A 26,582-nucleotide genomic window follows, 5' to 3' on the forward strand; every position below is an offset into this window, starting at 1 on the left:
GATAATAGTTTACTTAGAATCTCCTGAAATAAGAGTGGAATCTTTGAACTAAGAAGAGGAAGGACCGCTCCCATTCGCACTGAGTCCAAAAGATGTAGGGTTTAAGGTGCAGAGAGACAAGTGGTATCTGAGCCCCTGATCAGTGAAATGTGTGGAGACAATGACCATACTGTTCTCAAAAGGTACCAACGACATGCTTTGCGTTATATGTTCAACAAATTCCCTAAAAATATATATTCACCGAGGAGGATGTCTGGCACTCTGTCCAACACATCAGTAAGCTGGTCTTCACCCTCAAGGAGCTTGTATTCGAGTGTTTCCCAAAGTATGAGGAACAGTCGCTCTAAGATTTTCCAGCTTCACACTGACATAGCATTAAATAACGTCAGATCGCATAGTGTGAACCTCATCCCTTTCCTATTCTACGTCACTCCTCCTGACTGCATAAAAGAAAAAGTCACAGTTTGGTGCCTTTATCAGTCTTTCATCGCCGACCAAGCTCTATGTTTAATCAAGAGACTATTAGACCTCAGTGAGAGAAACTAGCTAGGATTTAGTAACGGAGATGGTGTCCCAGTTCCAGATTCTTAGGAGAGAAAATGTAATTTACCTACTTTGGGCCAAATAACTGGGGGTGTCTGGTTCAATCTGTTGAGACCAGGGATTGGGGCCATTGAGTATAGCCTTGGCCACTTAATGTTCTACCAGAAGGAGAACTATTTACTTTGCCAAGGTAGAAACAGAACTGGGATATATAACAAAGGCTTCCTGATTCTCCTCATGAAGCACCTTCCACAATACCTGTCATCCTTTCCCCCAGGGACGATGCATACAGTTGTTCGTGTTGTGCACTGCACTACCCTATGGGGTATGATTCACATTTTAGGCATCATAAAGATGCATACATACTGTGCCAATAACTGATAGATGGAAGTAAGAGTTTTGGGGAAGACGAGTCTTTCTAATTTGAAAAAAAGGAAGATGCCAGATGGGCTAGGGATGGCCCTGCCTTCTCTATTTCTCCTTCTGTCTTGGTCCCTTTGGAGCACGGGAAGAACTGGGGGTGGGGAGAAGATACTGTAGACCTTGGCTCCAGGATCTGACTTGTCTGTCTCCCTACAGGTGGGTGCGTCCTTGTTTGCCAGCAATGTTGGAAGTGGGCATTTTGTAGGCCTGGCAGGGTCGGGTGCTGCTGCAGGCCTTTCCGTAACTGCTTATGAGTTGAATGTAAGTATCTTACCGGGGGTGTCTACAGCTCACCCTTTGCCCAGTAGGTGACCCTGGGGGACAGTGTGAATGCCCCGTACTTGTAAAAATGGAGCAGTACTTCACGAGGAGACAAGCAGGAAGCATCAAGGGTACCCCTCGCCAGCTAAAACTAGTTTGACCCACAGGCTTCTGGCTTGTGTGGGTGTGCTCCGTGCTGGCCGGTAAGGTCAGGACCCTAATAAACCACTGTGTGGGAGAAGAGGGCTCCGAATCCCTTCCTTGCGGATGCAGAAGCCAGAAGGTGTCCCGGGACCAGAGGGTTTTTTTGTGTATCACAAAAGCAGGTGACATCTGTGGTGTGGTGCTTTGACCTATCTTGCCTGGATGCCCAAGAGCGAGGACGCACTGTCCTATGGAGCAGGGCTCGTGAAGGATCTGATTTTCACTGAGGAGGAGGGCTTGCACTGTTAGTGGTGGTTTTCATCTTCATAGTGACTAACTTTCTTTGAAACAAACGATTTACTTATTTATTTATTTATTTATCTTATTTATAGATAAGCTCTATGCCCAACAGGGGGCGTGACCTTACAACTCCTAGATCAAAAGTCATATGCTCCACTGACTGAGCCAGCCAGTTTATTTATTTTGAGAGAGAGAGAGAGAGAGAGAGAGAGAGAGTGAGCAGGGGAGGGGCAGAGAGAGAGAATCCCAAGCAGACTCTGCACCATCAGTGTAGAACCCAGTGCAGGTCTTGAACTCGTGAACTCTGACCCGAGCCGAAAGCAAGAGTTGGACACTTAACCTACTGAGCCACCCGGGCGCCCTGTGACTAATATTTTTAAAGTGCTCATTCTACCCTGCGGCCTACACGACACGCGTTACCGTATGGTGGGATCCCTTACAAAGCCCAACCTGGCTCAACGAGGGAGGGGATACGCCTGGAGGAAGGGGGAGGATGTGAGGTTTAGGGTGGCACCGGATGAGGAGTCACGGAAAAGCTTCTATTTCCACTCTTCCCTCCTTCGTCCCCTTCTGCCACTTAAACGTGGAAATATGATGGTCCGGGGAGGGTGAGGTACGCAGACTGAACCAGAGGTGGAGCCAGGCCTGGCTACCTCCAGGTGCAGAAGGAGATCCAGATGAGCACCTTGAGGTTGGCGGGAGCCGAGTCCTGACTCTCTTTTCCCCGGGCAGGGCTTGTTCTCCGTGCTGATGTTGGCCTGGATCTTCCTGCCCATCTACATCGCTGGCCAGGTGAGTGTGGGGGAGTCAGGGTGCCGTGGGCTGAGAAACCCTTTGGGAGGGTCACCCCTCCCTTTTTGCTGTGTAGTGTTCTGTAGTATGACTACAGCCCGTGTGTCCATGTGTTTGTCCATTCTTTTGTTCGTGGGCATTTAGGTTGTTCCCAGTGTTAGGCTGTGATGGCTAATGCTCCCGTGAGCATTTATACAAGTGTCCTGAGGCACGTAAACAGGTGTTTATGGAGAGTGTCTACCTATGAGTGTCTGGGCTATTGGGGATGTTTGTCTGGCTTTGCTACATACTCCCCCAGTATCCCCCAGAGTATTTCTATCAGCTTAGAGTCCCAACAGCAGTGTCTGCAAATTCCCTTGGCTCCATTGCTTCACATCCTTGCCAACACTTGCTATTCTCCAACTTTAAAAGTCTTGCTAATCTCAATGCGCTTTTGACTGACAATTCTATTTTTATTTGTTTTGGCCCTTTGGATTTCCTCTTTGGGGAAGTCACTTGTCTGGGGCTTTTGCCAACCTTTTTTAAAATTATTATTAGGTGAGGGGCGCCTGGGTGGCTCAGTCGGTTAAGCGTTCGACTTCGGCTCAGGTCATGATCTCGCGGTCTGTGAGTTCGAGCCCCGCGTCGGGCTCTGGGCTGTCAGCTCAGAGCCTGGAGCCTGTTTCAGATTCTGGGTCTCCTCTCTCTCTCTGCCCCTCCCCCACTCTTGCTCTGTCTCTGTCAAAAATAAATAAACATTGAAATAAATAAATAAATAAAATTATTATTAGGTTATAGAGCTTCTTATTGATTTGTAGAGGTTATATATTCTGGAAACAAGCCCTTGGGGTGGTTTTATGTGTTGCAAATGTATATATCTATCTATCTTTTTCTACTCTGTGGTTTGCCTTTCCAGTCTCTTAATGATGTTTTTGATACGCAGTTCTCAACTGCAATGTGGTCACATTTATCACTTTTTCCTGTCTTTCATGTTCTGTTTAAAAAATATTTTCCTACTCCAAGGTCATAAAGATATTTTCCTATATTGTCTTTTAGAACTTTTCACATTTAAGTCAATTATCCACGTAATACTGATTTTTGTCCACCGTAGTTTGAGAATGGGATAATGTTAACGCCACCCATCAGGAAACTTACAGACCAGTTGTATGTGTGATCCATTCATTCATTCATTCATTGAAGATGCATTTATTGAGCCAAATGTCAGCTGCATGCCAGGTCCCATCAGTTCCCCATCCTCACGTCGTGATGTGACCATTACAATGCTTCCCCTTCTTGCTGGAAATTTCTTTTTCATTCACAGGGAGGTTACCTCCTGTTCATCTTTCAAATCCTACTTTAAGCAGTAGTTCCTCCAAAAAGCCCCTCTGACCTCCCTGATGAAGTTAAATTTCCTTCTTCATCATATTGTGGCCTTTGCTGCTTTGCATTAGCTCATGTGGCTATTAAACTCAGATGTCTCCCATAGACTGTGTGCCTCTTCTAGTAAACCAAGCTTTCTCAGTCTCCGGGGGTACTCTGCATTATAGGGTGTTCGCAGCATGCCTGGTCTCTACCAAGTAGATGCTGGCAGCACCCCACACCCCAAATTGTGACAGCCAAGTCGTCTCCAGGCGTTGCCAAACGTTCCCTAGGGAGGTACAAAATCGTCCTCGGTTGAGAACCACTTTCCTAGACTGTGTGCGTCTCCCATTAGATTGTAAGCTCTAGGAGAGTGGGAACCATTTCTGTTCTCTCCTAGAGTTGTGCCTGGTACACAGGAGATGTGCAATTAAATATTGTTGAAATAACTCAGCAGCAGGATCTTTGATGGATTCAGAAGGAAGAACATGAGGAATGAGCTAACACCCAAGAGAAGAGGCACTGGTTAGGGACCAGAAGTCTTGGTCAGATCCCAAAGCATCACCAGAGTTAGCAAGTGAGAGGGCTATACTGATGAACATTTGGGGCCTCGGAGATGAATGGGGTCCCGGGGCTGACGAGGCCCAGGTGTGGGTCAGGGAAGTGGGGGCTGGAGCAGAAATGCCCCATTCTTGCCGGGGCTGAACAGACTGAGACACCATGCAAGGTGTCCCATGTGGGTTCTCTGCATTGTCCCTGTGGCTGCTTCCACACTGGGAAAGGGTCTCCAAGAAAAGGAAGACCTTGAAGGAGCTGGAACCCCCTTGAGTCCTGGGCAGGGCCCTGGGGAAGGCTGGAGGTAGGGGGCGGGGGTTTCGGAGGAAGAGGGAGGAGATTTACATGAGGAGGAAGTATGGCAGTCTGGATGGGATGGGGTGGGGGAGACAGTATGCAGGTCCCGGAAGCCCCTTGCCGTCCTCTGCCCCAGGAAATGGGGGGTCTGGGAGGGAGGGGCCCCACAAGCAGCGAGGCCTCAGGAACTAGGGTGCTCATCCCCCCAGGGCAGCAGTCATTTACTGCATTTATTTCTTATTCTTTTTTTTGTTTGTTTGTTTTTTTGTTAGTAGGCTCCACGTCCAACGTGGGCTCGAACTCATGACCCTGAGATCAAGAGTCGCATGTTCTACCAACTGAGCCAGCCAGGCGCCCCTGCATTTACTTCTTTTTAACATTCACCCAGCTACAACCAGAGGGTGGTTCCTGTGCTGCCTGTGGGCCTTCCCTCACCTCTTCGGCTCTGTCTGTCTGTCTGTCTTTCTCAAACTTGCTTGCTGGCAGATTGCCTTTTTAGCTCCTTGACAGCTTAACAGCTGTGGTCACAGACAGTAAATCTGCCAGGGAAGCCTGTTCCTCTCACCTGAATGGACTGAGGCTCTTCGTGTCCTCTCTAATCAGCTGTCACACCATCACCACGGGCACATCCGTTCAGTACTGGTTGAATGTCCCCATGCGTTATTCCTTGATAGAGTGTCAGTGCATGTACTTCTGGAAAATCTCTGTTGTGGGTACCTTGCTGCAAAACCAGGGGAAGACATGAGAGTCAGAGTTCCAGATTGTTCTCCGGGGGAGATGGGCAGGAAAGAGAAGCTTTTTTTCTTTTTTCCTATTTGAAAATGCCCATTTATTCCTGGAGTTCTTTTTTTGTTTGTTTGTTTGGCCAATATTTTATTGTGAGAAGACTTTCAAGCATACATCGAAGTGGAAATAATTTTGCACCATACACCCTTGGGTTCTTGAATACCCAGATTACCATTAGCCATTTATAATTCTTATTTATTTATTAAAAATTTTTTTAGGGGCGCCTGGGTGGCGCAGTCGGTTAAGCGTCCGACTTCAGCCAGGTCACAATCTCGCGGTCCGTGAGTTCGAGCCCCGCGTCAGGCTCTGGGCTGATGGCTCAGAGCCTGGAGCCTGCTTCCGATTCTGTGTCTCCCTCTCTCTCTCTGCCTCTCCCCCGTTCATGCTCTGTCTCTCTCTGTCCCAAAAATAAATAAACCTTGAAAAAAAAAATTTAAAAAAAAATTTTTTTAATGTTTATTTGTTTTTGAGAGACAGAAAGAGACAGAACGTGAGTGGGGAGGGGCAGAGAGAGAGACACACAGAATCGGAAGCAGGCTTCAGGCTCTGAGCTGTCAGCACAGAGCCTGACGTGGGGCTCGAACCCAAGAGGTGAGATCATGACCTGAGCAGAAGTCGGATGCTTAACTGACTGAGCCACCCAGGTGTCCCAACTATTTACTATTCTTGAACCGAGTCTAGCCATCTAGTCTTTCCCAGTATCCCTTCACAATCTGACCTCAGAATGGATGGTTTGCCATTCATGAGCTTGTGGTGGGGGACCTGTTAGTTTTCTCCTCCCTGGGTTAGACTTGGGGATACCCAAGCAGCAACAGCCTGGAGGAGAGGCTGCAAACATTTCTGCAAATATCTTTATAACTGTGTCCTTCCCCATCCAAGATCTAGTACCTCACGGAAGAGCCATTGGTTTGATGTCGCAGTGTCTCAACTGCAAGTCTGGGGCTAGAGTACAGTGAGGGTGAGGAGATTGGGAAAGAACATGCCAAACCCTCAACAGTGGTTTTCAGCAGCACACCCCAGTCACTTGGGTGCCCATATGGTAATGACGTCTGACTTTGGACCACCCAGCCTGGGGCATAGGGAGCCGCCATGATTCAGTGCCCCCCTCATCTTTCTGCCAACCCTGGAGCCTGCTATTAGAATCCCCTGCTTTTGCTGGTAACCTGCCCAAAGGTTTAAATCTTGTTTTAATGTTTATTTTTGAGAGAGAGATACAGAGCATGAAATGGGGAGGGACAGAGAGACAGAGAGAGAGAGGGAGAGGGAGAGAGAGAGGGAGAGGGAGACACAGAATCGGAAGCAGGCTCCAGGCTCTGAGCTGTCAGCACAGAGCCCAATGCAGGGCTCAACCTCACCACATGGGATCATGACCTGATCTGGAGTAGGACAGTTCACCGAGTGAGCCACCCAGGTGCCCCCTGACCAAAGGATGAGAATAGAGCAATTCCCCAAAGTTTGGAACCTGGACGAATGGAGATTCTTGAGATGCTTTTAGGTGTCAGACATGGGACCCCCCACACTGAGTCACGTGGTGGAGTTATTTCCTTTTCTGTTGTCTTTCACTTGTTTGATGAGCTCAAGGGGAAAGCCTTACATTGGTCCTAGCCTGTCTTCAAGACCAATCCAACACTTCTCTAGCATTCTTTTTCTTTTTTAAATGAGTAGGCTCAGGGCCCAGAGTCTTTGGTGTTGCCAGAAAGGAATAGAAAATGATGAATTGTTTTACTACCCGGTGTTTATTTTACTACCCGTTGTTTATTTTTGCTGGTTCTCTTAAATTTAGGGTTGATTTTCCATTTATGATGGTGATTTGAAGTTTAGGTAAATGTATTTAACTGTTTAGGTGAGCTGGTTGAAAGGAAAACATTAAGTAACTGATAAGAGATAGCAAACTTTGGTAGTTGGGTACATCCCCCGGCACAGAACCCCAATTCCTCCACACCCCACCCCTCTGCCCCCATTTTCTCCTCCCTTCTTAGGCCTATGATCAAGAAGGCCATTGGTGCTGCTGAGTTTGGGGAGGAGGGAAGGGCCAGTGCCCTGAGACCATGTGCCCAAAGTCAGGTATGTGGTGACCACTGAGCTCTGGCCCCTAGGTCACCACGATGCCAGAATACCTGAGGAAACGCTTTGGTGGCAACAGGATCCCCATCATCTTGGCTGTGCTCTACCTGTTTATCTACATCTTCACCAAGATCTCGGTAAGGTGGGGCATAGCCCAGCCGTGTACCTGTGGCGTGGTGAGAAGATCAACTACAGCCACTGCTTGGGAGTGTGTCCTCCCTGTGCACTTCCTCCTCCTGTTGGGCAGGCTTCCGGGAGGTTAGCAGAGGGTAGGAGGGGTGGGAGGGAGAGAGCAAGCATGGGCAGAAGAAGTCGGGAGAAGTTTCTGCCAAAGGTTCTCTGGCAACATCGCTAGATGGTGCAGGTCACCCCTTGGGTGGAGCGGTCATATTCCTCCTGGGATTAGACAATGATCAGCTATTAATCAGATGGGTTGAGGCCATTGAGCCTGCTCCACCTTGAACTTTGGTTGGATGGGCCAGTCTCTAGAAAGAGGCCAAGAGCAGATGCGTTGCAGCCTCCGGGTCTGCCTGTGACTCAGCTGATGCTGTCTCCACTTCCAGTTGGGGCTGAGGAGAGCCTGTCTCTTGTGAGGAGAGTGCAGGGGGTGCAGAGGAATTCCATTCAATCCAAACAATAACTGAGTCCATGCCAGCTGCAGGCTTGAAAGACAGACGTCGGATGACAGCATCCTTTCAGAATTCTGCCTCTGGGTCTGGTGGAAAGTTACAGATGTGGGGAAGCCGTCACCAGGGAAGTCATGACCAAGGAGGATTACGAACTAGAGAAAGGGGACTGGTGTTCCCGATGGATGGACTAGAGCAAGCAAAACATTGGCGACATGGATGGGCATAGCTTGTTAGGGAAGTGGGGAAGGATTGAGTGAGGGAAATGAGGCCAAGGGTCAAGCAGACCATGAAGCCTGGCATGCAACTCTAACTTATTTACATAGACGTTATCTTGGGGGCAGTAGGGTGCCACGGAAGAATTTTAATGGGCAGGAGAAGGATGATATGCTCATGTCGGTATTTGCTAAAGGTTGCAAAGTGGAGAATGGAGGCTAGAAAGACCAGGAGTAGCAGCAGGAGGGCCATTGAGGAGGTTGTCGTATTAGCCCAGTGAATGGGTCTCAAATGTACTTGCCCAAGGGTCCCAGTTTGAGACCTCTGATACAGGAAGAGGTGGCTGAAGAAAGCACAATGTAGGACTCTTCTGTTTGCTGGAATCCAGTCTTAGGGGAACTTGCGCTGAAAATGTCCATCCATTCATTCATCCGTGAACTTCATGTCTCTACAGGTGGACATGTATGCGGGTGCCATCTTTATTCAGCAGTCTCTGCATCTGGATCTCTACCTGGCCATAGTTGGGCTGTTGGCCATCACAGCTCTGTACACCGTTGCAGGTGTGTCTGAACGAGAGGTGATGCCTGAGAGGCCGTGGGCCACCCCCGCCCCCTTCTTTTCCTGGCCCATCTTCTGATGTTCTAGTGTGTTAAAACCATCCATTCATTACACCTCAATCAATGACCCCAGATAATATGGTGTCTCTTGGCCATTGTCCAAGGGAAGAGGGCTTCCCGATTAGAGGGAGGATTGGAAAATGCACCACAATTGCATCAAGCTATTTTCCATTTATTTACTGCAGAAAACTGAGTGAGGCGCATGTCTATTCACATGCACTCTGCAAAATGAGATTGTCAGCAACTGTAATCTCGGAGAATAACGTGCGGCAGCATCATTTTTCCCCGTCGGAACCACACTGCAGGAGAGTGACTGGCATAGAGTATGGCCTGGACAAATATCTGTCTTTGAATATTCACCTTTTAATCTTCATCTTCTGCTCCAGCTCACCCTTCTCTGCTTCCTCTTCATATAATATAACTCATTCCACAAATATGTCTGGATATCACCTACATGTGCTAGACATCGTGCTAGGAAATGAGGTAGAGCAGTAGACAAAACAGGCAAAATCTTTACCCCAAAGGAACTTATATTCTAATAGGGATGGGGAGACAGACAATGAACAAGGAAACCAATAAATCATATCAGGATGTATTGTTATAATCTGATAAGTGCTGTGAAGGAAGTTCCACGCAGGGTGAGGTGGGGAGTGATGGGTAAGGAAAGGTTTTTTATTATTATTGTTTTTTTACATAGCATGTTCAGAGAAGGCCTTTCTAAGGTGACATCTGAACCGCATTTAAATGAAAGGAAGGAAACTTTAAAGAGAAGGACAGAGGAAGAGAAGACCAGGCTAGGAGAAGGGCACATGTAAAGACTCATGCTTTGTTTGGGGAACAGAAAGGCGGTCAATGTGGCTGACGCTGAATGAGCAGATGGCTCAAGCTGCAACCCCCTAATCTCCAGGGGGGCCACTCCCACCAGTCAGAGACGGATTGTCACCCGCCCCCCTGCCCCCGTGTGGCTCAGCAGCCCGGGGGATGGGGGAAAGGCCAGCAACCAGTGTCTTGAAGGAAATGAAAGATGAAATGAGCCTGGATTTTGCTCCGAGGGCTGTGGAACACCACGGGAGGCTCTAAGCTCAAAAGCGGTCAAATCAGACCTATGCAAAGGCCCCTGAAGGATCTCTCAGAGCGTTCCGCACTAATGGAAGCTGTGTGCCTGGGCTTCCCAGGGAAGGGCTAGTCCCAATAGCCAATTTACCTTTGTTTCCTGGTCTGCGTGTCCCATTAGACTGTAATCTCCATGAGGACAGGGAACATGCTTTTTGCTTGCTTCTCTATCCCTACCATGGAGAGCTAGGGAGGGCACTCACCAGATATTTGGTGAACAATTGAATAAAATACTAAACAGAGTGCATGGCACATGATAAATTGTTCAGTGAACATCAGTATAAAAACGATGGCGGGTTTCAGTGGCACCCGGCTTCAGGATCACTGCACTCAGGCAGCAGAGAGTTGGGACAAGAGTCTAGGCTGGGTGTCTCCCCGTTTGTGACAGGGCCCTATTCCTGCTGGCCAGGAAGGAGGAGGCATGGTAGAGAACCCCACACCTCTGCCCATGTTTTTTATTGCATGCTGACTTTGCCCACTCGGAAAACATGCTCGATCAGATAAACATCCCTTTCCCTTTGGGAAGAAGGAGGTATAGTATAAGGAAGAGACTAGAAAGATGGCCTTGGCCAGATAGATTTGCTGCCATTATTGTCATTACCAAGACTGTGCTAGGGGGCAAAAGTAAGAAGAATTCACTGAGGCCAACCACAGGAGCCTGCTCAGGAAGCCTGTTAGGGCTCTGAATACCTAGTACTCATATCCTTTTTCCAGGGTTAAAAATAAAGCTGTTCAGAGCTTGGGGACTACAGCCCATGCATCACTTCCTGAATCAGTTAGAAATTACTGTGTAACAAACCACCCACAGATATAAGGACTTAAAACGATGGTCTTAAGCAAGAGCAGAAGCTTCAGGGCCCTTGAGGGCTAGGCTTAGGCCTGCACAGTAGCACTGCCCCATATTCTGTTGGTCGAAGCAAGTCATTTGGCCAAGCCCATAGTTAAGACATAGAGAAATCAGCTTTATTTACATCAACATGAAAAGCAGGAGCACCTGGGTGGCTCAGTTGGTTAAACATTCGGCTTTGGCTCAGGTCATGATCTCACAGTCCATGAGTTCGAGCCCCGCGTCAGGCTCTGCTGACAGCTCAGGGCTTGGAGCCTGCTTCGGATTCTGTGTCTCTCTCTCTCTGCCCCTCTCCAATTCATGCTGTCTCTCTCTCTCTCTCTCTCTCTCTCTCGCTCTGTCTCTCAAAAACAAACATTTAAAAAAAAAAAAAAACATGAAAAGGAGCAGGAAAGCCACAAGGCAACATGGGCCTGTGCCCAGGAAGGAGGTCTTGTGGCCATCTTTGCAAACAACACTAAGAAATCTCAGGTCTTGAGCTTCCAGATTCTCTCTGTTGTTAACCCAGGGTGTCTGACCCTCATCTCCATGCTTATCCCCACCCCCACCCCCAGGTGGCCTGGCTGCCGTGATCTACACGGATGCCCTGCAGACTCTGATCATGCTTATAGGAGCACTCATCCTGATGGGCTACAGTAAGTGGGGCCCCAGGGTCACTTGGGTGGGTGACAGGCCCTCTCTCAGGAAGGGACATCTGCTCTCATCACAGGGATCAGCAAACCCAGCTGTCAAAAGCATACCCCTGGGGCATTCCGTCATGGGTGATTTCCTTGAGACATGGTTGTTTTAGCTGGAAGAGAACTGAACTTATGGAAATTTACTGGGTTTTTTTGTTTTTCAAGTTTATCCATTATTTTGAGAAAGAGAGAGAAAGCACCGGGGGTGGGGGGTGGGGGTGGGGGGTGGGGGTGGGGGTGGGAAAGGGCAGAGAGAGAGAGGGAGAGAGAATCACAAGCAGGCTCTGCACTGTCAGCACAGAGCCGACGCGGGGCTCCGACTCACGAACCGGGACATCATGACCTGAGCTGAAGTCAGACGCTTAACCAACTGAGCCACCCAGGCGCCCCGGAAGTTTACTGATTTTTAGGTAAAAATGAATAGTTCCTCCTATATTGAGAGGGAAAAATGATTAATAAATAAAAGGGACAGAGGGACAAAATTCTTCTTACAGAAGAATTCCAATTAATAAATGCAGACAGAGGGAGAGAAATAGAAAATCAACATGAGGGCACCACAATGATAATTGGAGGCAAGATTCAACGGTAAATGCTCAAGTTACCAGGGATTTTTGCATGATCTCAGTTACCACGTCGAAGATACTCACTAATCACAAAGGGGAAAATAGTCGCTTTACCGTGGGGCAACCTGGCATGCACCATTGTAGGTAAGTGATCGCGGGAATAGGACATATTGATATGTAGCTGCTCATAGGGTGAGAGGGACATAACGGAGCCTCTGTGCCATGCTTACCAAAACCACATAACCTCAATGTTATTCAGGAATAAACATCAGACATCCGATGGAGAATCATTTTACAAGATTCCTAATCAGTTCCTCAAGAGTGTCAAAGTCACAAGAAATAAGGACTCAGGAATTGTCTAGGAACAGGGGTCGAGGAGATACGAGTTTTATCATAGCATTGTGCCTTTCTGCACATTTCAAATTGCGTTTATGTGTGGCTTTCGTCTTTTAAGCAAAACTTTAAGGAAGTAATTATGGAATAATTGTTTCACAACATGAACAAAAATTGCTCATTAACTTTAACAAATGTTTTGGACCCTCATGAAGAAGAAAACTTCACTGGTATACCGTATGTGAAGAGGAAATACAGGGGCACCTGGGTGGCTCAGCCGGTTAAGCGTCTGGCTTCAGCTCAGGTCATGATCTCACGGTTCGTGAGTTTGAGCCCTGAGTCAGGCTCTGGACTGAGAGCTCAGAGCCTGGAACCTGCTTGGGATTCTATGTCTCCCTCCCTCTCTGTCTCTCCCCAACTCTTGGTCTCTCTCAAAAATAAATAAACTTTTTTTTTTTTTAAAGAGGAAATACAAATGAGTAACAAATACCTGAAGGACAATTGTCAGCTGTATTAGAAAAATGCTCGATGTGGTCACTGTCATAAATACCAAACCTTTGAACCTCCCAGGTTTCAGATGCAAAGAGACCCAAAATCTAGATCTTCCCAAGGTCTGTCATTCTTCGCAACACCTCTAGACCTTTCTCCACAAAAGTATGGGTTCTCAGTGGGGAAGTTCCATTACTTAATCCATTACAGTCGGGAAGGAAAGAGATTACAGATCAGCCCTCTGTAATCTTCACCAATCTGCTTTATTAGATGTTCTCCCAAGGGATCTGCAGAGATTCACATGTTGAAAACTAACTGGCCATATACGTGTGGGTTAATTTCCGTGTCCTCAATTCCGTCACATTGGTCTGTGTGTCCTATTGGTCTGTGAGTCTTTTTATGCCAACACCATATGGTTTTGGTTCCTACAGCTTTATAATAAGCTTGAAATCAGGAAGCATGATGCCTCCCACCTTGTTCTCCTTTCTCAATGTTGCTTTGGGTATCTGGGTCTTTTGTGGCTCCATATGAATTTTAGGATGATTTTTTTTTTTTTTCTATTTCTGTGAGGAAAGCCATTGAAATTTTGATAGGGATTCCACTGATTTTGTAGAGTGCAGGGCACCTGGCTGGCTCAGTTGTCAGAGAATGCGACTGTTGATCTCAGGCTCGTGGGTTCAAGCTTCATGTTGGGCATAGGGCTTATTAAGAAAAGAAAAAGAATCTGTAGATCTCATTGGGGGGTGTGGACATGCTGATAATATTAATTTTTTTTTAATGTTTATTTTTACTTTTGAGACAGAGAGAGAGCATGAACGGGAGAGGGGCAGAGAGAGAGGGAGACACAGAATCTGAAGCAGCTCCAGGCTCCGAGCTGTCAGCACAGAGCCCGATGTGGGGCTTGAACCCATGAGCTGTGAGATCGTGACCTGAGCTGAAGTCGGACGCTTAACCGACTGAGCCACCCAGGCGCCCCTGATAATATTAATTCTTCTAATCCATGAACACAATATCTGCCCATTTATTTGTGTTTTCCTTAATTTCTTTCATCAGTGTGTTATAGTTTTCAGTGCACAGACACTTCATCTTGGTTACAATTGTTCCTATTTTTTTTTTTTTATCCTCTGTGATGCAGTTGTAAACGGGGTTTTCTTAATTTCTCCTTTCAATCGTTTGTTAGTGTATAGAAACACAACTGATTTTTGTATGTTGGTTTTTGTATCTGCAACTTTACTGAATTCATTTAAAAATTTTTTTTGAATGTTTATTTTTCAGAGAGAGACAGCACAAGTCTCTCTCAAAAAAAAAAAGAAGAAAAAAGAACCTTACAATATTACACTCCCAAATCCTCTCTTCTGTCTTTTATTGTTGCCATACATTTACAGATGTTTTAAACCCCAATACAATGCTACAAGTTTTGCTTTAGACAGTCAGTTGTCTTTTAGAGTGATTAAAAAGAAAAAGCCTTTTTTTAAAAAAGCTATTTATATTAACCTTCATTTTAACTAACCCCATGTTGGGTGTAGACATTACTTGAAAATAAAATCTTAAAAATAAATAAATTGTTATTACACTCACTGCTGGTTCTTACTGTTTAATGGAGCAAATATGTAAATTATTGAGTCACAATTTTTATGTTTCAATGATTGTCTTCAGTATATCTGTTTCCTTTACAGTCCTATGTATTTTGTATTATGTTATTAATATTTTTTAATGTTTATTCATTTTTGAGGGAGGGGGAGAGAGAGCACCAGGAGGGGAGGGGCAGGCAGAGAGGGAGACACAGAATCCAAAGCAGGCTCCGGGCTCTCAGCTGTCAGCACAGAGCCGACGCAGGGTGAGATCATGACCTGAGCTGAGGTCAGATGCTTTACTGACTGAGCCACCCAGGCGCCCCTGATTATTAATCTTTTGAGAAGCAATACAGAATCACTACCAAAGGCATATAAAAAAAGTTAAGAACCTTGAAGGCGACTAACCTTCCTGAGTAGCTCTGCTCTAAGTAGGATTTCACCCATCTCCTACCATCCCCTTAACCGCTTGGTGTGGATTGCTCTGAGTTTCTGGACAATTTGCTATTCCTCTGAATTCTAGGTTTTGCTGCAGTCGGAGGGATGGAAGGCCTAAAGGACAAGTACTTCTTGGCCCTGGCCAGCAACCGGAGTGAGAACAGCAGCTGCGGACTGCCCCGAGATGACGCCTTCCATATTTTCAGAGACCCACTGACATCCGATCTCCCGTGGCCCGGGATCCTATTTGGAATGTCCATCCCGTCCCTCTGGTACTGGTGCACGGATCAGGTACAGACCAGCGGGCTGAGCGAGCGCCCTCCGGGAGGCTTCTTTCCTTGGGGGGCCGGAGACTCCGGTTTTTCTTCCCTCCATCTGCTTTTGTTTGCATTCCCCGCCCCCTTGCCCCCAAGCTCGACTACTTCCTTTCTACATCTGTGTGTTGTTTTACCTCTTGAGCTTGCTCATGTAGGGGCAAATCCAAAGCTACTAATATTTGCAAAGGGGAACTCTTTTCTTTTTGAGAGAGAGAAACAGAGGGTGTAAGTGTGCAAGGGGCAGAGAGAGAGAGGAGAGAAAATCATGAGGGGCAGAGGGAGAAAGAGAAGTGGGGTTCCCCCGAAGCAGGGCACAAGCTTACCCAAGGTGGGACTTGAACTCACAAACCGTGAGATCATGACCTGAGCCAAAGTCAGATGCTTAACGACTGAGCCACCCAGGTGCCCCTCTTTTTTTTTTTTTAAGTTTATTTATTTATTTTGAGAGAGAGAGAGCAGGAGCAGGGGTGGGGCAGAGAGAGAGAGAGAGAGAGAGAGAGAGAGAGAGAGAATCCCAAGCAGGCTCTGCACCATCAGTGCAGAGCCTGATGTGGGACTCAAAACCATGAACCACAAGATCATGACCTGAGCTGAAACTGAGAGTTGGTCACTCAACTGACTGAGCCACCCAGGTGCCCACGAAGGGGAACTCTTAATACATCCTGCTAATGTCGGGAAAGATCCACTAAGCAAAACAGATGATATATTTCAAAAGGAGATTAAAATTGATAGTGGGCCTCATTTGCTCAACAAATACTGGGTGTCCTCTGTGTACCAGGCACTTGGAAATCATGAGCAAACAAATCAGACAGGGCTCTCGCCTCTCCCGGAGCTCACCTTCTTCTAGTGGGGGGGTAGACAGACAATATATCTACTTAAGCAAATTGTGTGGAATATTTAAAGGTGATATATATCTTTTTTTTTTTTTTTAAAGCAGGGTAGGGAAACAGGAGTTGAGTGTGGGAGTGCAGTTCAAAATAGGGTGGTGGTATGGGTTCCTGGGTGGCTGAGTGGGTTAAGCATCCAACTTTGGTTCAGGTCATGATGTCACGGTTCGTGGGTTCAAGCCTCACATTGGGCTCTCTACTGTCAGCACAGAGCCTGCTTCCAATCCTCTGTCCCCTCTCTGTGACCTTCCCCCACTCACACTCTCTCAAATAAATACACATTTAAAAAATTAAAAATAAATTAAAATTTTATTTATTTAAAAATTTTTTTTAAATTTATTTTTGAGACAGAGACAGAGCATGAACGGGGGAGGGTCAGAGAGAGAGAGGGAGACACGGAATCTGAAACAGGCTCCAGGCTCTGAGCTGTCAGCACAGAGCCCGACACGGGGCCTGAACTCACGAACCGCGAGATCATGACCTGAGCCGAAGTAGGACGCTCAACTGACTGAGCCACCCAGGCGCCCCTAAAAATTTATTTTTTAAATGTGTATTTATTTTTGAGAGAGAGAGAGAGAGACCGTGATTGGGGAAGGGGCAGAGAGAGAGGGAGACACAGAATCCAAAGCAGGCTTCAGGCGCCCCATAAAAATAAATTAAAAATTTTTTAAAAGGGCAGTGGTGGAACATGCAACTCTTAATCTCAGGGTTGAGTTCACGTCCCACACTGGGTGTAGAGATTAAAAATATATATTAAAAAATAAATAAAATAGGGTGGCAAGGGGAGGTAGGACCAAGAAGTGACCCTTGGAAGTACAGGCTTCGAAGGAGAGGAGCAGGGCTCCCAGCGATAGGTGGGGAACAGAGTGTGCAGCAGAGGGAACAGCCAGTGCAAAGGAGAAACAAATAAGGTACAAGGCAGCACAGGATGCAGCCCTTGTGTTAACACAGTGTGGATAGAATCAATGTTCACATTTCTTATATTTGCACAAAGGAGCCCGGATGCATGTAGGTAAAAGAAAGAAGAGGGCTCATGGGCAGGGAGACAGGGCAGTCGCGCCAGGTTGGACGGAAGTTGTTTCCTGCTGTATACCTGTTAGTACTTTGTCAAGATTTAAGCCCCGTGAATCAAAATGCCTCTCCTGTTGAAGACGAGAGACCTGTGTGCCATCTTGGCAGCCGTATTGCAGAGTCAGGGCTGATGGAAGTTTAACCGAAGTAACGATCATGGAGTAGGGCCGCAGAATGTATGCGCGGAATGTATGCTGGTTAACACTGCAGGAAAAGGAGGCCGGGTCCCCCCACGGGCCACGACTCCTCTGCGCCCAGGGCAGTGGTGGGCGCAGCGCACGTGTACCGCCCCTCTAAGAAGGAGCCCGTCCTTGGCAAATCTTCTCCCCCTCAGCCCATCTCAGGTAGAGGAGACCTTGGGACACAGCGCAGATCTAGGTTAACAGCATGAGCTTTGAACTTCACAGGCCTGGGAGCACCTGGGTGGCTCAGTCGGTTGAGCATCCGGTTTCAGCTCGGGGTGTGAGTTTCAGCCTGGCGTCCGGCTCTGCACTGACAGCGCGGAGCCTGCTTGGATCCCCCGTCCCCCTCCCTCTCTGCCCCTCCCCCACCTCAAAGATAAACATGAAACAAAGCAAACTTACCAGGCCTGAAATTAAGTTCAGGGGGGTAACCTTGGCATCCTAACATCTTGTTTCCTCATCTGTTAAGTGGGGTTACTAATGGTTACAGAAGAGGAAAGGATGAGGAATTTGGTCATAGTCCTTTTGTTGGAGAGACAGCTAATACACCATTAAAAACATTTATAGGTTTGCTATGGTTTATGTTACTATTTTTTTTTTTAAGTAGGCTCCACGCCCAATGTGGGGCTTAAACTCATAATGCTAAGATGGAGAATCGCAAAGGGGAGTCTTGTGTGGCTCAGTTGGTTAAGTGTCTGGATTCAGCTCAGGTCATGATCTCACAAGCTTGTGGGTTCAAACCCCATGTCGGGCTCTGTGTGGATGGCTCAGAGCCTGGAGCCTGCTTTGGATTCTCTCTGCGCCTCTCTCTGCCCCTCCCCTACTCACGCTCTGTCTCTCTCCCTCAAATAAACGTTTTTAAAAAATTAAAAAAAAAAAAAAGAATCACATGTTCTACCCACTGAGCCAGCCACACGCCCCTGTTAACTGCTCTTCGCACAGTATGAATTTGTGCAAATATTTCCTTGAGATTCCTCACGCCCTTCTTAGTTGGGATTCCAGCATGCACCCTTTGAAAGCCACCTCCAACCCACCTTGCATGGTTCAGGAGCCTGGGGACGTAGTCACAGGGGACTCTGTCTCCTTCCAAATGCCAGGCAGGGCAAGAGGGCCTAGAAACCCAAGCGCTCCTTGACGCTGTGACTCTGGTTTTGACCACACAGTATTGCTGCTGACCTAGATTCTGTAGAGTCTTCTGACTTGCTTGGTTCACTGTGCTGGTGCTGCCCTAGGGAACGCACAGCCCTCTGTCTAGGCTACTTTTAGAACAGGACATGGGTAAAGCAGCATTCACAATTCACAAAGAATGTTCCAGATCTTCCTGGGTAGAGACTGAGAAGGTAAGTAACAGTAGACAATTATAATGGCATTTAAACATTTCCTGATGCTGATCCAGGCCCTGATCTAACCATTCGGGGAATTAATTGCTTTTCATACCAGTCCTATGAACTGTGGTTCCATGACTTGGGCCTGGGGGTGTGCTCTGTCTCTCTCTCAAAAAAAAATTTTTTAATTAAAAAAAAATTGTTTTTAGCGTTTATTCATTGTTGAGAGACAGAGAGACAAAGCAAGAGTGGGGGAGGGGCAGAGAGGGAAGGAGACAGGAGACACAGAATCGGAAGTGGGCTCCAGGCTCCGAGCTGTCCCGCACAGAGCCCGACACAGGGCTCGAACTCACAAACCATGAGATCATGACCTGCGCTGAAGTCGGACACTTAACCGACTGAGCTACCCAGGCACCCGTCTCTCAAAAATTTTTTAATGTTTATTTTTGAGAGAGGGAGAGGCAGAGCATGAGTAGGGGAGGGGCAGAGAGGGAGAGGGAGACACAGAATGCGAAGTAGGCTCCAGGCTCTGAGCTGTCAGCACAGACCCGACACGGGGCTTGAACCACAAACCATGAGATCATGACCTGAGCTGAAGTCAGATACTTAGAGAAGTTCCATGGGAAGTTGTAACTGGCCCACCTTGGATTTGTACCTGTCCTTAACTGAAAATGGTAGCCAGAGAAATAGAGTAACTCTGTGGAGAAATCTAATTGGCCAGCGGCAATCCCAGGATAAAGGAGTGGGGAGGGAACAGAATGGGATTCCTGGCTTCCCGAACTGTATGATGGGTATTGGAGATAGGGAAGCAATGTTTCCTCTGAGGGAAGCCAGGCAAACCAAGATCCTAAATCCTTGACACGTACTCAGGAGCTGTGCACACTTAGTTTGCCATTACAGAGAGCCACCTCAGCTCCCAACCACCCCACTGTTTTCCAGGTGATTGTTCAGCGGTCTCTGGCTGCCAAGAACCTGTCCCATGCCAAAGGAGGCTCTCTGATGGCTGCATACCTGAAGGTGCTTCCTCTCTTCATGATGGTATTCCCTGGAATGGTCAGTCGTGTCCTCTTCCCAGGTGAGAAGACAGTGGGGAGTAGAGGACATCTGTCTTTGAGTTTCAGGCCCTGTGACATGTTCTAAATGTATGACTGCCATCATAGAATGTGATTGGAGTCCCTGCAGAGTGATTTGGACTGAGGTATCTCCATCCGGACATTTGACTCTATACTGTTTCCCAACAGGGGTGCAACAGGAACGTCTAGTGTATGTCCAATCGAGGGGTGACCCGTGTGTATTTTTTTGAAGCCACAAACTGAGCTAAGACCTTGTGGTTCCAGATGTCAGTTTCCTAAATACTAATGTGAGAGTTCCTCTTAATGCTTTAGTGTTTCCGCTCCATTTGGTCATTTTGGCCCAGTGGCCAAATAACTTTGGGGGTATTTAACAAAAATCAGGGATATCATAGCCTCTAGAATATTTGCCTTAGAAAAGTTTTTTCAGTCTGGTAAAGTGATGACATTTGCACTGTGTGGATAAACAGGACTGGGGGGAGGGTGTAATCGGGAGTCACTGTGATGTCAGGAACGGCTGATCTGTATGGAGGAAAGTTCCTCTTTTTCCATATCGGTGAGCTTTCTCTCATGCCCACCAAGGCTGTTAACTCAAAGGGGAGTGTAACCTAGAGTGCTTCCTCCTTTGTGCTTTATCCTAAACAGTGCCACCTGGTAAAGAAAGGGTAGGATGGCCCAGAAATTTTGTCAGAATAACTTAGGACAGTAAGCATTAGGAGGAACGTGTGGGGAGCTGTCCGTGGTGCTAGACGCTGGGCTCATGCTCCTGCAGTCCAGATGGCATGGAGAACCCAGAGTCACTGGGCCGGTGTCCAGGGAAAGCGCACAAGGCTTGGAAAAACCCTCCTGAGACTAAGAGCTGGAGTGACTTGATGGAAAATACACAGCTCTCGGGTAGGCTTAACACGTGCACAAGAATGCAGCTTTAAACAACCTACGTTCATCACGCCGAGTCTTAACCGAGAGTGCAGTGGTTATGAATATGGACTCTGATTTGAACGGTGCAGCCAGAATCCTGGCTCTGCCACATACTAGCTATGTGACCTTGGAAAGCCACTTGCCTCTGTTTCCTCACTCATAAAACGGGGATATTACTTCATGAGACGTAAAGCAGTTCTGGCACAAGTAAGCACTGTAGAAGTGTTTGCTCTTTTTTTTTTTTTTAAATGTATTATCTCATTTACTCCTCAAAACAGCCTTAAGAGATAGGTACTTTTAGGGCTGTTTTCATTTACAGATGAGGAGATTGAAGCTCAGAGAAGTCAGTTCATCTGCTCATTTATTTATTCTTCTGTGTATCCGCCAATGATCTGCCAGGCCTTATTCTAGAAGATGCTGGGATCCATTAGTGAATAAGACAAACAGTATCTCTGCTGTTGTAGGGCTCACATTCTAGTGGTGGAGGAGAAAAAGATAATAAATATCCATTGATTGTGCCGACAGCTGTGAGTGACAGGCACTGAGTGTGACAGCTGTGAGTGACAGGGAGATGTTGCAGGGAATGCTGGGCAGTGGTTTCTTCTGACAAGCTTTCCAGGGATGTCCTCTGTGACAAGGAAGCCGTTGATCCACAAAGGGGCGCCTGGGTGGCTCAGTCGGTTAAGCGTCCAACTTTATCTCAGGTCATGATCTCGAGGCTTGTGAGTTCAAGCCCCGTGTTGGGCTCTGTACTGACAGCTCAGACCTGGAGCCTGCTTCGGATTCTATGTCTCCCTCTCTCTCTGCCCCTCCCCAGCTCATACTCTGTCTCTCAAAACTAAACATTAAAAAAAAAAAAAAAGTTGATCCATATGGATGTTTTCAAAATACATTTCAGAGTGGAGCCAATAAGATTTTTTTTAAGTTTATTCATTTATTTTGAGAGAGAGAGAGAGAATCCCAAGCAGGTCCTGTGCTGTCAGCACAGAGCCTGATGCGAGGCTCAAACTCACCAACTGTGAGGTCGTAACCAGAGCTGAAATCAAGAGTCCAGCATTTCACGACTGAGCCACCCAGGTGCCCCGAGCTAATAAGATTAATGATGGGTTGGATGTGGGGGTTACGGAAGAGCAATCTAGACCCCTCCTAGGCTACGTGACTTGCCAGAAGTTACCTGGCTAGTGCTGGGTGAGCTGGGATTTGAACCTAGGTGCATCGGCCTCCAAAGCCCGACTCTTAATCATGTATCAAGTTTGTTTATTTTGAGAGAGAGAGCGCGCATGGCAGGGAAGGGGCAGAGAGATAGGGAAAGAGAGGATCTCAAGCAGACCCCACATTGTCAGCGCAGAGCCCAATGCGGGGCTCGAACTAATGAATCATGAGGTTTTGACCTGAGCAGAAACCAAGAATTGGACGCTCAACTGACCGAGCCAGCCAGGTGCCCCTCATGTTACTGTATCTTGCAGCAAATTACACTTTAAGCTTTGGATCGGTGTCTGGAAGACCAATCACAAGACCCTGACCATCACTGTTAACAGCCAGCCAATCAGCAATCACGATGCCATGTTCTTTGTCCCTAAGGACTTTGTAATGTAATGGATGAGTCTGGTACTCAGGAAAAAGCAAGCTAAAATATGAATCAAAACACTCTAGCATGTGGTACCAGCAGTAAGTGTGAAGAGTGAGTGAAGTAGGGTGGAGAGGGTGAGGTGGTCATAGTGTGTTTGAAGGCCTGGACCAGTGCTTCTCCAAGTGTCGTCCCCAGTCTAGCAGCATCAGTGTCACCTTGGAACTTGTTAGAAACGCAGGCTTTCAGGGGCGCCTGGGTGGCTCAGTCGGTTGAGCATCTGACTCTTGATTTCGGCTCAGGTCATGATCCCAGAGTTGTGGGATCGAGCCCCCTCCACACTCAAGTGTGAAGCCTGTTTAATTCTCTCTCTCTCTCCCTCTCTGTCTCAGTCTGCCTCTCTCCCCAACCTGTGCTCTCTCTCTTTAAAAACAATGCAAATTTTCAGGCCCCATCCAAGACCTACTGAGTCAGAATCTCTTGGAGTCGAAGCCCGGCAATCTGTTTTTAACAAGCCCTCCAGAAGACTGAGAAACCCTGGCCACTCTACTTACCTGTTCCTGTGTCTTCCCCCATGTCTGCTCTGCCAGGTGCCCCCTGAATCCTCAACTGGGTCCAGAAACCACCTAACAGGATGCTGCAGTCCTGAGCTATCATGAGTCTGGACAACACTCTCTTCCGCTTATCCAAGTGAGAAATGGTGCAGACTTTGAAATGAACCCTAGTGGAAACTAAGAGAGAAGCAAAACCACCCTCAAAACCAATAAAACATGAGTCTAGAAATGTACCCATTTACAAAGCCAGTGGTCCCACCTGAGCCCTGGAAATGAACCCTGGAAATGGGAATGAGACCCAGCCATGATACTTCTAGCTGTATGATTTGGGGAAGCCTTTTCACCTCCCTGGGCCTCAATTTACTTGTCTTTAAAATGGGGGTAATAACCACATCTTCCCCATGGAGTTGTGAAGAATATAGAGAAGGTATATGTACTGTCTTTATCTATAGCACCTGAGCCATAGTGAACCTCCGGTGAATGTTGGCATTCAGAAACAGGTTTTGTGTTATTCGGATCTGACATTGCCAGAAGCATCCTTCCTGTCAGACATCAGAGGTTCTGACAGAAGAACCTGCCCCAGATCTGAATGGTTGATTAATTAACCTAAGGCATGTGGGTGGTTGTTACTGAATGTGGGTTAATGATCTGCCAGGCCGTTGGTTCCACATGTAACTTAGCTGAGCCAACTAATATCCTTATGGATTCTTTAAGCTGAACAGACAAGGACAATGGCCTTGTAAACTGTGTCTGTCACATTTCATGGTTGAAGGTTGCATGTCGAGAAGGATAAACAACCTGAAGTTAACAACCAAAGGTTAAACTGTGTAGTTAATTAAATATCTCCGGGAGAGTCTTTCTCCTTCTAGATGTACCTTGAAGAGAGGGGCTTTTGGACAAAAAGAAGCAAAGCCCATAGGATTTGAAGGTGAACAAGACCTTTGCCCGACTGGGAGGCTCCTTACGATGTTCTGGGCATGGGAATGACAGTACTTCCTTATCTTTTAAGACTTCTCAGAGGAGTCATAAAAAGCCAAGAACTTTGAACTCTCAAAATAATTTTTCTTAAGATGTTTTCAGCTCAAGACTTCTCATCAAGTATCACTTTTGGTCTACAGTTTTAATTTTATGTAAGGATTGAACCAGAGTTTTGGGGGCATCTACTTCTATTCTGCAGCAATTGTATGATCGGTTGTGGCCACAACACCCATTGGTGGATGTTAGTGGAGCAAAGGGTCCCGTCCTTGAGAAGACAAATGACAGCGTGTGGAGAAATTTTATAGAGACCAGTATGACTTTGGACTTCCCAGTGGATGAAAGGGCCAAGAGTATTTCCATTTCTGAGGTCTGATGTTACAAAAAGGAAGATACAACAATATTGCATCTAAAAAAATTTTTTTTTTTCATTTTTGAGAGAGACAGAGACAGAGTGTGAGCAGGGGAGGGGCAGAGAGAGAAGGAGGCACAGAATCTGAAACAGAGCTGTCAGCCACAGAGCCCGACACGGGGCTTGAACCCACGAACCGCGAGATATGACCTCAGCCGAGGTTGGAAGCTTAACCAGTTGAGCCACCCGGGTGCCCCATTTTGCATTTTAAAATCGTGGTCTCCTTTGACATTTATTAAATTAGCAGTTTTAATGCAGGTAAAAATATAGAACAGATAAGCTCATCTGGTATACTGTCCAACATCTGCTTTTGAGGCCTCACCTAAATGGTTATCACTGGAACTGCATTGGAATGGGCCGGGGATGGGGGGGACGTCGGCACAGGCAGTGGAGGGCTCCATGTTCACTTGTAAACTGAGGTTCGAGATGGGCTGAAAAGCAGTGTCACCCCTCAAAATGAGGAAAAAGGACTGAAGCCTTTGGATTGAGACTAGGGGACCAGGAGTGATTCATGGGAGCTAGTGTTCAGTCCACCTGGCAGAGGAGACTTGAGAGATCACAAGTGGCCCAGCCAGGGTGACAGGTGTTGGGTAGACGTTGGCATGGTGGTGAGGAGCATTGGTCGGCTCAGATATCAGGAGCTGAGGAAGGCAGAAGGTGACAAGGTGACAGGAAAGATGTCATTCAGATGGAGGTGCCAAACCATTGAGACCATACAGAGTTCTGAAGGTCCCAGTGGTCACGATTGAGCCTCAGATGAGGTGACTGGCTGACTCATTAAAGATGGAAAACATACACTCTCTTGGTCTTCCTCCTCTGAAAAATTGGATTGGAAGTCAGGAGACCTGGGTTTCAACTCTGCCTCTGACATGACGTAGGTGTTTATAATCAGGTCCTTCACCCTGGTTCCTTATCTGTGAAATGGTTAAAGTAATCTCTGCCTTCCTCATATGGTTATGAAAAAGTAAACAGCAGTTCTGTGATAGCTAGCCCCGGCCCCATAAAAATTTATTGAGCACCTACTCAATGCCACACACTCTGTCCTCCGAGCCGGAGACCTAGGTTCGTCTTCTGGGATTGTGTTCATCCTTAGGCTAGGAAGACATAAAGAACTACAGATGCCAGGGGGCACCTGGGTGGCTCAGTCGGTTGAGCGTCTGACTTCGGCTCAGGTCATGATCTCACGGCTCGTGAGTTCGAGCCCCGCCTCGGGCTCTGTGCTGACAGCTCAGGGCCTGGAGCCTGCTTCAGATTCTGTGTCCTCCTCTCTCTCCGCCCCACCCCTGCTTGTGCTCTGTCTCTCTCTTTCAAAAATGAATAAACATTAAAAAATTTAAAAATAAAGAAAGAACTACAGATGCCAGGAAGCCATGATGGATTTACACTAGAAAACTAGAATGCTGCCCAGGAGGGAAAAGAGCTGATACAGAATTACAGGGAGAGGAGGAGAGACATTCAGCCAGCGTGGTCGGGTTGTTATGAGCCTACAGTGAGAAAAGCTATTGAGGAGATGGGTAAAGAGGGATTTAGAAAATAACTCGCCACGTGCCAGTCAATGGCATTCGCCTTTGCACCTCTGACAAACGGCAGGCAAGATGTGGAATGCTTGCGGCCCCTTTTGGGGGATCCGGGGATGCAGCCTGATGTAGGACACTGTGGAGAGAGTGGCCGCTAGGTGTATGTCAGCTTTATTTGGGTCACGGTAATAACAGCTGCAATGTATCCAGCCCTTCCTGGGTATCAGACTGTGTTAAGCTCATGACGTATGTCATCTCGGCCGACCCCCGCTACGATCGTTATGTGACCATCCCAGTTTTGCAGCGATGGCAAGATTAAACAAGAAGGTCGTGGTGTACAGAGTCCAGGCTCCTTTATTTCATTGAGCTATGCTGGTATATACAATAACCCTGGCTCCTGGTGCCGGCCTGTGTCAGTCGGGCCATGTTTTGGCAAGGCCTGGGCTCAGAGGCTCTACTCACTCTGGGCCTCGTTTCTTCCACAGATCAAGTGGCTTGTGCGGACCCAGACACCTGCCTGAAGGTCTGCAGCAATCCCTCTGGCTGCTCAGACATCGCGTACCCCAAACTTGTGCTGGAGCTCCTGCCCACAGGTAATGTCCCCTCTCCCCTAAGTGCAGTCCCCTGGAGCGTCCAGAAAGGAGGGCCTCGGCTGAGCCCTGACCTGAAGGAGGGACAAGATGGGAGGGCCGTGGGAGGGACCGAGCCACAGAGCCCCCGAATAAAACCCAGGCCCTGGCTCTGCAGGGGTCTCCGCCTGACTCCCCACAACCAACCCCTGTCCCTCCTCATGG

General features: G+C 47.4%; 1 protein-coding gene across 2 annotated transcripts in view; it reads left to right on the forward strand.

Moving 5' to 3' along the window:
• Positions 1-26,582, forward strand: part of SLC5A11 (solute carrier family 5 member 11) — a 45,906-nt gene that overhangs the window by 13,680 nt on the left and 5,644 nt on the right. For both annotated transcript variants that reach the window (XM_015067115.3, XM_027042997.2), the window contains 8 exons: positions 1,123-1,227; positions 2,404-2,463; positions 7,536-7,640; positions 8,800-8,905; positions 11,477-11,557; positions 15,079-15,284; positions 19,715-19,850; positions 26,274-26,381. In XM_015067115.3, the coding sequence (XP_014922601.2) occupies positions 1,123-1,227; positions 2,404-2,463; positions 7,536-7,640; positions 8,800-8,905; positions 11,477-11,557; positions 15,079-15,284; positions 19,715-19,850; positions 26,274-26,381 (907 nt within the window). The remainder of the gene's footprint in view (positions 1-1,122; positions 1,228-2,403; positions 2,464-7,535; positions 7,641-8,799; positions 8,906-11,476; positions 11,558-15,078; positions 15,285-19,714; positions 19,851-26,273; positions 26,382-26,582) is intronic.

The sequence above is a fragment of the Acinonyx jubatus genome, chromosome E3 (assembly GCF_027475565.1).
Source record: "Acinonyx jubatus isolate Ajub_Pintada_27869175 chromosome E3, VMU_Ajub_asm_v1.0, whole genome shotgun sequence".
In the NCBI taxonomy this organism is placed as follows: Eukaryota; Metazoa; Chordata; class Mammalia; order Carnivora; family Felidae; genus Acinonyx; species Acinonyx jubatus.